Source organism: Rattus norvegicus, chromosome 10 (assembly GCF_021556685.1).
Source record: "Rattus norvegicus strain SHRSP/BbbUtx chromosome 10, alternate assembly SHRSP_T2T, whole genome shotgun sequence".
Classification (NCBI taxonomy): domain Eukaryota; kingdom Metazoa; phylum Chordata; class Mammalia; order Rodentia; family Muridae; genus Rattus; species Rattus norvegicus.
Window position 1 is genome coordinate 11280991 of NC_141543.1, and position 11218 is coordinate 11292208.

At 50.4% G+C, this 11218-nt stretch overlaps 1 protein-coding gene across 2 annotated transcripts in view; it reads left to right on the top strand.

Moving 5' to 3' along the window:
- The window catches only part of Tekt5 (tektin 5), a 36763-nt gene extending 25885 nt beyond the window's left edge, over positions 1-10878 (top strand). For both annotated transcript variants that reach the window (NM_001014224.3, XM_087573343.1), the window contains exons 6-7: positions 7798-7952; positions 10392-10878. In NM_001014224.3, the coding sequence (NP_001014246.1) occupies positions 7798-7952; positions 10392-10824 (588 nt within the window). In that variant the 3' untranslated portion in view covers positions 10825-10878. The remainder of the gene's footprint in view (positions 1-7797; positions 7953-10391) is intronic.
- Positions 10879-11218: the final 340 nt, after the last annotated feature.

Here is an 11218-nt window from a genome sequence, read left to right on the forward strand (position 1 = left end):
CAGGTCCTTTTTCATTTGCATCAAGTGCTCTCAACCACTGAGCCACCTCCCTCCCTTACACCTCAATGCCCACATTTAAGGGCTCAATAGGAGGACCCTGGTATAGGACCTTCCATGTCCTGAGTGCCTGGCAGGGTTCCTAAGCCCTTCTCTCTCTACTTTTTGCTCTTGGGCTTGGGTGAAGTTGAAAAATATCCCACTATTTGACCCCCGCCCCCACCCCTGCCCCAGTACTCCAGACTTCTTGCCCCTTTCTGAAGCTGGAGAGCCAGGCATCTCCTTGGAAACCCCCGGGTTTGTGCAAATCAGAAAACAATAAATTTGCAAGGTTGCACAAAGCTGGAGGGGGTGATCGCCAGCTGGAGCTGCAGCCACTCCTCTCTCCACAGTAAACCTTCTGGCCTTGGAGGCTTGTTCGGCTGTCATAAGACAAGATGCAGGCAGAGAGCTTTATGAGGCAAACAGCTCTGCCACATGTACCCCCTCCCCCTCCAAGTCGTTGCCCCAGTCTGTGTTCCAGCTGGGAAGAGCAGCCCACTTTTCTACCCAGTAAAGTCCTTTTGTCTGAGGCTGCCAGAATTACTGTCTTCTACACGGTACAGTGCCAGTCAGTGTCCCCAGTGCTTCAGCAATGGTTTGCAACCTCTGGGTCATGACCCCTTTGCAAATCTCTATCTCCAAAAATATTTACATTATGATTCATAACAGTAGCAAAATTACAGTTATGAAGTAGCAACCAAAATGATTGTATGGATGGGGTCATCCCAGCATGTGAAGGACTGTATTAAAGGGTCTTGTCATTAGGTTGAGAACCCGAGGCTCTATACAGTTCTGAGTCCCAGAAGCCTGAGGAGCAACGGCTTTGCAGCATTGAGGGGTCATGACTCGGTTATGATGGTTTGTAGTGAGTTACAAACTAACAGGCCTAGGGCTAAACCTGGTTGTATAAGTAAAGTTTTATTAAAACACAGCCACACCCATCTCCACGTGGTCTGGCAGCCCTCATAGTACAAACACCAAGTTGAGTCACCTGGAAGAGGTCAACTTGAAGACTTGCAAAGTACAGCAGATCTGCTGATGCATACAGTATGCATCTGTACTTGGAAGGCTGAGTCAGGAGGATCACCCTGAGCTCTAGGCCAGCCTAGGCTACAGAGTTGAAATGCTGTCTCAAAAAAGAAAGGCTGGAGAGATGACTCGGTGGGTAAAACACTGCTGGGTAAGCCCAACAGGCTGAGGTCAATTCCAGGATCTCATGATAGAAGGAGAGAACCGGTTCCCTGAAGTTGTCTTCTGACCTCCCTGTGGATTTGTGCCATGGTTCTCACCCGTGCCGCCCCAGTCCCTGTAAATAACATTTAAAAGGAAAGAAGAAGAAGAAAAGAGAAAACACCAAGAACACTGCTGGTTAGCTTAGCCCCAGGATGAAGACACTTGACCTGGAGTCCCGGAGCACGGCGTTGGGATTCCTCCAGGCTGATGGCTGATGAGAACTTTGTAAAGCCGCAGACCCAGGGACAAATTATCTTGGACTATCATTAATCCCCTTTTGTCTGATGTAACATCCCTGCAGCCGGCAGGTAGAACCTTTGGAATGGTCCAGCAAAGCAACCCTCTAGCTTCTACTGGCCCTGTGGCTACAGTGGTCCTCAGGCTGCAACCTACAGGGAGGTTTCCCACCCTGCTCTGACCTGCCAACCTGGCACTCTCAGCAGTGAGTTTGGCATAGGTAAAGCACTTGTGGCTGTTTTATCCTGTGACTGACTGTGAACTCACAGTGCCACTTAAACTCACAGTTCCCAGCCCATGGTCACTTAACATTTAGTTCAGAGTCAACCATATCTTATTCCCCACAAGCAAGTACTAGGCTTGTGCCACCAGTGAAAATCCCCACTTGAATCTCAGAGCAAGGAGCTGTGGGGAAGGCAGGCGTGTGCATCATAGCTCAGGAGGGGAAAAGAACCCACCCTTTCCCTGTACTTTGATGCAATCTGGGTTTTGATGGATGAGATGAGGGTCACTCACACTGGGCATGCCCACTGGGACCAGCAATCCCGATGGAGCTCTTCTGAGATTCACAGACATATCCTGTAATGTCTTCACCGGCTCTCTGAACCCTCAGTTCAGACCCACCAATGTAAGACTTAACCATCTCATTCAGTCCTTACAGCCACACCTTAATGGGTTGTTATAATTCTGCCAGTCCAGCAAAAGAACGAAAGCACAGCTGGCAGCCAGGGAGGGCTCTGCAGATGTGGAGTACAGGTATTAGGCTCAGACAGGCTGGAAAACTCACAAGGTCACACAGCAAATAAGGACAGTAGCTGAGCCATGAAGCGTGTGTGACTCCCAACACTGTGGTTTTAGGGAGACGGAGTGATCTGTCCTCTGATGTGCAGCACCGGAGGCTTCAGACACACCCTTCCGGGACTCCTTATTTTGAGTGGCAGGCGCCCTGCCTCATGGGGATGCAGAGGAGTGAAGAAGGAATTCTCTTTCATGCCACCCTTTCCCAACTGAACTGCCACTCCCAGCCAGGGCAGGGAAAGCCTAGCAGCTGCCTGATCTAGTGTATCCAGACTCCTCCCATGGGGTGACCCCCTGGGCCCAATCCCCAGAGGTCCCGCCCAGCCTCTGGGATGAGCCAAGCTGTGCCCTCCAGCCTATTTCCCTAGCTTTGTGGGAACAGAAAGATGAACATTCCAGGGGAACCCCTCAGAGCCTGGGCCAAGATGCCAGGCAGCCGTGTGTGTGTGTGTGTGTGTGTGTGTGTGTGTGTGTGTGTGTGTGTGTGTGTGTGCCCTTGCTTGAGTATGTAGTATAACAAGGCAAGGCAGAGCTTAAGCCTGGAGAGGGAATGGCTCTCTCCAGAGGGCATCCACCTCTGCTCTGAGTGGCTGCAAACTTGACTGGGCTTTGCCACATCTGTGTCTCAAAGAAGGGACACACACATCGGCTGAAGTTTTGAAGCGTTGTTTTAATGGGTTAAACCGAAGCCGCCTTAAGCATATTAGCCACAGCCTGAGGAGGTGGCTGAAGGGAGCCTCCCTGTATCTGAGAAGGAGTCCCTTAAACAGAGGGGACAGCTCCCGTGAAGGCCGTGTGTGTGTGTGTGTGTGTGTGTGTGTGTGTGTGTGTGTGTGTGTGTGTGTGTGTGAGAGAGAGAGAGAGAGAGAGAGAGAGAGAGAGAGAGAGAGAGAGAGAGAGAGACCCTGCTTGAGTTTTCTTCTTTGTTCTCGTTGAGAACAGCTTTCAGAGCTAAGTCCAGTCAGGACCTGGACTTGTGGTCCCCTGGAGGGCTGAGGTTGCAGACCTGCTGCACCTGATATAAATGTGGGACTGTCACAGCTCTGGGGACAGGTCGGGGGGGCTTCAAAGGAGGCAGAGTGTTTGTGGGCCCGGGTACACGTTACCTACCTTTAGTAAGAACTTGGAACTTGAGGCGCTGCACTCAGGAGCATGTGCAGGCTTGCCCAGGCTCTCTCCTCTAGAGGCCTCCGGGGTTCCCTGCTTCCTGCCTGGGGTTTCTGGAGAGTCTGGGCCACAGGAGAAAGAGCACAGCACTGGGTCCAGTTTCAAAATTGTACATTTCTCCCAGAAGCTCGGGATGGAGCCAGCTCCCTCTGCCAGTTCCTCTGTGGGAAGCGCCTGTGGGTCCCCCATGCACAGATCCTAACCCTGCCCTGCTTGCACCTCCTTGCTGGCATAGACAGCCTGGGCTTAGCTCCACATCCCCACTTGCAGCAAAGTAATTAACCCAGCCCCTTCCTGCTGAGGACCCTATCAGTTTACCTACCTCCCTGTTGCCACCCCTCGCCTTCTCCCTTCTCGTGGTTCTACACTTCTAAGTGAAACGGGTTTCTGTGACCAAGTCTCCAAGGATTCCGAGAAGCCTCCCACCCACAGAGTCAGAACCTCAGTGGGGCAGAGCCGAACAGCCATTCTGAAGTCTCTGGAACACTACAGTGTTCAGCTAGGAAAGCCAGGAAACTTTACTGTTTAGACGGTAATTTCCCCCTTGAACTGTAGACTCTTTTTAAAGGGAAACTTTCATTTACATGTACTTTAGTGGGGTGGGGGCGAGGGAATGCGTGCGCGCGCGCGCATGGCATGGCCCATGTGTAGAGATCAGAAGAGACAGCGAGTTCTGTCTAGTCTAAAGACTAGAACTGAAGCCAATCATCAGGCACAGTGGCAAGCACTTTTACCTCAAAGTCACTTAATATTAATTTTGAGTCGGGGTCTTGTGTAGCCCAGGTTGGCCTCACTGAGGAGAACCGTGAACTATTCCCCTACGTCCATCTCCCGAAGGCTGGGATGACGGGAACAAGCCACAACACCCAACTGAAAGAAACTCTTGGGACTGGGAGCTTTCTGCTTTCTCTTTTGGTCCTGACGAAGGGGATGAGTTTGTCCTTTGGGTGAGCTCTTGGCACACATTGCTCATGTGACGTCCCTGGCTCCAGTCTTTAGGGGCTCTGTGGTACTGCTAGCAGCGCGCTCTGCATCCCTGGACACCCACTTTGATTGCTGCTATGTGGCTCTTCATTTCATGTGCCATTACAAACATACGTGATATCTACATGCTTCGGTAAATAGCGTTCTCACAGGGGATTGGGCTGTTGTCCTTTGTTACTTTTCTCTGTGTTGTGACAATCTAGGATGCTCTCCTGCTCAGGGTGATGGCCCTGATGGCTCAGGGAGGCCCAGGCCCTGGCCAGCTCAAACTGTTGCTTGTCCTGCAGCCTATCGGGACCACAGTCCAATCTTTCAGAGGCTGGATCTCCCACTGGGGAGCCTGGAGAGGCGCGCGCATGCGCACCACGTGCTTCCAGGGCTTCCCGGGCTTCCAGAGCTGAGATGAAACTGATGGAATGTTTCGGATGGAGGCAACCCTGGCTCACAGTGACAGGCTAGATAAGAGGCTGTGGGGACATTCTTTTGGCAACAGGAACACACACCTGGGCCTGGGCAGATGTGCCCTGGGTGTGAATCATCAGTGGGCCATAGCAGAAGGTTCTGGAAAACCCCAGTGTTCTGGAAAACCCACAGACAGGTCTGATCAAGATGTACAGCAAGGAGGGGCAAAGGGGTGTGAGATAAGAAGCAACCGAGGGCTCCAGCCTGGAGCCTGGGGAAGGAAGAAAGTGACCCCACATATTCTCCTGTCCTCACCCGCGTGTCCCTATGTCACCACTGATGCAAGGCTCCATCCCTGCCTTGTTTATGTACACATGAAAAGGAGTCTCAGACCTGTTTGCCCTGGCCACTTTACCATAACCATCTGCCCAGTCAAGTGCCGTGCACCTCAGTTTAAAAAGAGTCACCTCAATCTTTAATTATTTATTTAAAAGTGACAGCTTATGGATCAGGTGAACTAGCACATGCCTTGTTATCGCAGCTCTCTGAAGGCTGGAACAGGAGGATTGTCTTGAGTTTGAGGGAAGCCTGGGTAAAAAAAAAAAAAAAAGTGAGAAAGACCTCTGTAGTGGTGTGCGTATGCCTGTGTCCAGCCTGTCTTGGAGTGTTTGAGCTGTTATAAAGTGTGGACTGGATACTTTACAAACAGTGGATTTTACTTAGGTGTAGTGGCACGTGCTTGTATTCCTAGGCTTTTGGAGGCTAAAACCGGAGGGCTATGTCTCCAGGCTAGCTCAGGGTACACACTAAGACACTTTCAAAAAACAGACAAACAAAATCACACCCAAACAATGAAAGTCAAGTTTGGGAGAATGGAAGTTTCCAGTATCAGAAAGACCCCCGATTAGAAAACAGTTGATTTCTTGTTGTTTCTTGCATGAAGGAAAGGTCCCATGTCATGACCTATTCAATTCCCAAATGTCCCACCTTCGGCAGCCAGCATACTGAGTGAGGATTCCCATACACACACACACCCACGCACGCATACACGCACACACTGGAGAGTGGTAGCACTTGGTGACTCTGGATTTCAGATGTGACCAGGTGTCCTGGGATTTAGCTGACCACTCTTCTGACAAAGTTGGCTCCTACTCTTGGCTCCCTCTGTCCCCTAATCCCCAGTCTGGGTGATGAGACATTCCCAGCAGTACTGTACTAGCGATTTCTCTGGTTTTTAAGCTCCACACCCATTCGACTGGCAGAGGAGGAATAATAAACAGCCCTGTTACGAGTTGGGTCTAATTTCAGCATGATGGCGGCACACAAAACCAACATCTATTTACAGTAAAACTGGATCAAGCAGGGTCAAACAATGTCGTGGTTGAGCTTAGTGGTGCATTTTTTTTCTTCAAGCATTATTGACTCTTGGGCTATACGAAATCGAACTCTATGTGGTGATGGATAATTGCAGAAGATTCTGGCAATAAAGTGATCGTGGAGAGCATTAGTTTTAGGCTTGGCAGGAATAAAACGTGCATCTTTGGTACTGGGTAATTCCAGGGCTGGAGCAGGTATCAGCACAACCATCTACAAAGAGCCTTCTCACAGGAGAGAACAGCTCTCAAAGCCAGGCTGCTGCATGCCTGGGGGTGGAGAGCTGTTATTGCTCTGTGTGGAGATTCCAGGTACTACCATCTGCCCAACCTTAGGCAAGGCCAGGGATGGCCAGGGGCAAGGCCTGGCCCCTTTAATAACAACAGATCAGCCCAGTGTGGCTATTATTTTACTGTCGCCCTTGTTATAGCATTTTCATTTGTGTATTAATTTTTGAGACAAGGTCTCATGCAGCCTAGGCTAGTCTCAGATTTACTTCATAGTTAAGGATGTCTTTGAGCTTCTGACCCCCTTGCCTCCATCTCCCGAGTAGGAGTACAGGAGTGTGCTTACTGGGGATGGAAGCCAGGGCTCTGCACATACATTTCCATTCATGTTCTCCATTTTCTTATTATGGAAAATTTCAAACACATAAAAGTATAGAAAGACACATAGTGACTTCCATGTCCCCAGGACAAATGTCAACTCCTCACTGATCTGTTCCCATTTGACCTTTTTCTCACTTTTTCGTGCATGGGGGGCAAGCACTCTACCACCCAGTCTTTCATCTGCTTTTCTACTGATATATAAACATGTACCAGTCTGATAATAAAAAGTGCATACAGCCCAATGAACGAGATTTTCCCAGCCTCACACCTCTGCAACCTCTTCCCACATGGAGACATGGACCACTTCTCATCCTAGCAGGCTCGCTCCTGCCTCTGCTGGGACTCACATTTCCATGGAGTGGAACAACAGCAGGCAGCATTATATGGGGAACATTGTTTATATGAATAGATGTTAGATAATGCACAAACACCCCCCCACACACACATACTCACACAACCACATGGACACACACACACACACATTCATACACACATTCACACATGTACATACACACACCACACACGTGCACACAAACTCACACAGACACACACACACACCAAACACACACTCATCACAACCACAGAGATACACTTACACACAGAGACACACTCATGCACACACACACTCACCACACATAGACATACACACAAAACACACACACCTTTTCTCCCTTCCCTCTTCTCTCCTTTCTTCCTTTTCTTTTTCCTTTCTCTTTCCCCTCCATCCCTCCTTTTCTTCCTTCTGCTCTTTCCATTGAACAATGATTGGCTTCCTTCAGCTGAGTTTCAAAACCCAGAATTAGTCTTGATGCTGGCCCAGCCACAGCAGTCAGTGTCATGGTGACAAGCAGGAGTGGCAGCAGTGGCTCCTGAGGTGACTTCAGTTCCCTGCCTCCCCCAAGAGGAGGAAGTGAGAGAATTCTGCCAGGCTGTGACAGTCTTCTCGTTCCCACAGATACTGCAGGAGATCTTCCAGGCAGAGAATACCATCATGTTGCTGGAGAGGGCCATTGTGGCCAAGGAATGCCCACTGAAGGTGGCTCAGACCAGGCTAGCATGCAGGACCCGACGGCCCAACGTGGAGCTCTGCAGGGATGTGTCACAGTTCAGGTGAGTTGGGGTAGAGTGAACTACTGGGGTTAGGAAGAGAAAGGTGGGCCTCAGAAGCTCCACTGTTACTGGAGTTGTAGGTTTCGGAGCCTGGGCTCTTCCTGGCAGTTCTAACAAGGTAGGTTTGTCTACTCACCCTTAACAAGGCCAATTAGATGAGCATCTGAAGGCATGGGCAGGAAATTTATGCAGTGTGGCCACACTGGGGAAAGGAACACATACAGAGGCCCAGCTCCAACACTCCCCCAGTGCATCTTCAGGTCCTCACATGAAGTTTAAACAGAGGACAAAGGACTACACAGCAGCCCTGGTCTCACAGTGTAGTCTCAGCCATCATTTCCTAGGCTCCTGTCTTTCCTGCAAGGTGCTCTGATCATTAGAACTTGGTGAGACCCTGTCTCCAGACCATTCCTTTTCATCATGAGACCCCTGTGGGCAGGGATGAGAGAGAACTTCAGTTTCTTGGGAACTATAGTTTCAATCATGTGGTAGCCAACATGAGGGGCATGGTGTCTCTTCAGAATATTTCCAGTCCTGCCTGGATGGCTGCAGCAGGAACACTGTCTGAGAACCATAATTCAGGACACCCGGGCTCAAAGCTCAGCTGTGAGCTGGATTGGAAGTCTAGAGCTCTGGGTTCCACCCTGTCTCTCTCTAAAGCTTCCCCATCCCTCAAGACCACATCTCTGCTCAGGAAACCCTCCTGCTTCCTCCAGAAGGCCAAGGAGACCTTAGCGGTAGGGATAGACCACAGTCCTGGCCCCTCCATTTCTTTAGCATCTTTTGCCACAGGATCTGATGGAAGAAGAGGAGCCTGCTTACATCCCTGTTCATCTCCTACCTCTCTCCTTGCAAGGAGCCCAAGTCATTCCTGGCTGGCTAGATCCTGCCTACCCTGCTGGCTAGGTGTACTTGCTTCTGTTGATGACAAGAGAGTGGATAGAAAGCTTATGCAGCTCCAAAAAAGGGGGTTCAGACAGGGAGAGGGCTTTTCTCTGGCATCTAATGGCTGCCACAACCCTGGAGCCCACCACCTCGTTGACCGTAATTCTATTCTTGGCTTTTCTTTTCATGTAGAACTGAGGATCGAACACAGGGCCCCACACATTGGAGGCAAACACTGCCAACTGACCCACATGCTCATCCTCTTAAATATAACTTAAATTAAGTGGTGCCGGAGAGGCAGCTCTATTGGTAAAGTGCTAGCCTAGCATGAGCGAGGAACTGAGTTGGTTCCCAGCACCACAGAAACTGTGCAGAAGCACAGAAACTGCACAGAAGCACACAGCAGATAGAGGAAGGGAGGGGAGGGGAGTTCAGGGCCATCCTTGGCTACAGGAGACTTTGTCTTTTAAAAGTATTTAAAAATTAATTAAAAAGGTAGACTATAAATTGAATGAACAGGGGGCTTTTTTTTTCCTTTTTTTCGGAACTGGGGACCAAACCCAGGGCCTTGCGCTCTCTAGGCAAGCGCTCTACCGTTGAGCTAAATCCCCAACCCCGAACAGGGGCTTTTTAAAAATATATATATCAGGGCTGGAGAGATGGCTCCGTGGTTAAGAGCAGTCAGTGCTCTTCCAGAGGTCCTGAGCTCAATTCCCAGCAACCACATCGTGGCTCACAACCATCTATAGTGGGATCTGATGCCCTCTTCTGGCCCGCAGGCATAGACACAGGCTGAACACTGTATACATAATAGATAAATAAATCTTTTTTAAATATATATATTCAGTTTCTGAATCAAGAGGCCACATTTCACGAGCTCTTCAGCCTCATGTAGCTCCCAGGTTTGTCACTTGCAGACAGCATCCAGAGTCCCTCTTGGCACTGCTTCTGTACAGCTTCTCCTCCTTGGTCCCCACATGGCCCTCTTATCCTCATCTGGTTTTCTCTACACCAAAGTTCCCCCTCAGAGACTTTCCAGGGTTTTGGGAAACTCTGCAGAGGCAGGTAAGGTGGGGAAATATGGGGACTGGTCTCAGACTTGCCTTCCCCAGGGGTCCTTCCACTGTGCTGCAGTCTTCAGTACCTCTAGGCAGTTGGCCAATGGCTGTGGGTTGCTGGGAGGAGCGCTCTTCCAAGCCAGGTGGCTCCCATTGGTGGGGAGCCATAATTCTCTGAGGAGTGAACCTATGAGCCAAGAGGGGCTTACCCAGCATGCCTGGATTCATGTTCCTGATGGGAGAGACCTGAGCAAAAGTCACCATAACCTGATCTCATACCCCCTGGGGGCATGCAGATTCTGCTCTCTGTACCATCCGTCTCCTCCGTCATGTTTTATCAGCCTCGGTGACCCTCTCAGAGGTGCTCGTCCACCTGTGCTCCCCTCTAGGGCTGAAGACTATACCGCAGTGGCCACCCCCAGGCATTTTACCAGCCATACAGGGGCTAGCTGTGCTGAAAGGAGAGTCACGGAGGTTTCTCTCTGCCCTGCCCCAGGCTCGTGAATGAGGTCTTCACCATAGACGACACTCTACAGACGCTCAAACTGAGGCTTCGGGAGACGCAAGATGCGTTGCAGCTGCTGGTGATGACCAAGTCTCGGTTGGAGCACGAGCTGGCCATCAAAGCCAACACCTTGTGTATTGACAAGGAGAAGTGCATGCGCATGCGCAAATCCTTCCCCAGCACGCCCCGCCTGACTGGCTACACCTGCTCTGGCATAGGCTCAGGCCCTTATACCAACCAAGTCCCTCGTGTCAGCTCTTGCGGGGGCGGGGCCTCTTGTGGAGGTGGACTCTCTTGCGGAGGCGGAGTCGCTTGCGGAGGCGGGGCCTCTTGCGGGGGTTCTGCCCCTTGTGGCGGCTCTGCGCTCTGTTCCCACCCTGTGTCTGGTTCCTGCCCTGGTTCCTGCTTTGCACCGGTGTGTTAAATGGCATAATGCTGGAAAAGGCTGAAAAGAAAATAAAAGAGTCGTTTTCTCCCCTTTCTGTTTTCAGGAAAGTGTAAAGATACAGAACGGAAGTAAATCAGAGCTCTCTGAGTTAGTTCCAGGGATGGATAGCTCGGTGGGAGGTCCTGGGAGATAGGACAGGATTCCACAAGGACACCTCAGGTACACAGTAGGGTTCCTTTCTCCTCTCTCTTCTCTCCTGTTTCCTTACCTTTCCTCTCCTCACTATTTAAGAATTCAATATGTGAGCTAGAGTTCTGTCTCGGTGGTGACTTACTTGTCTAGGATGCTTAAAAGATACTGGGTTAATTTCCCAATAGTTTCAGATTTACAGACTAGCGCAAAAGTAACAGAGTTAGGCAGCTGATAAGGC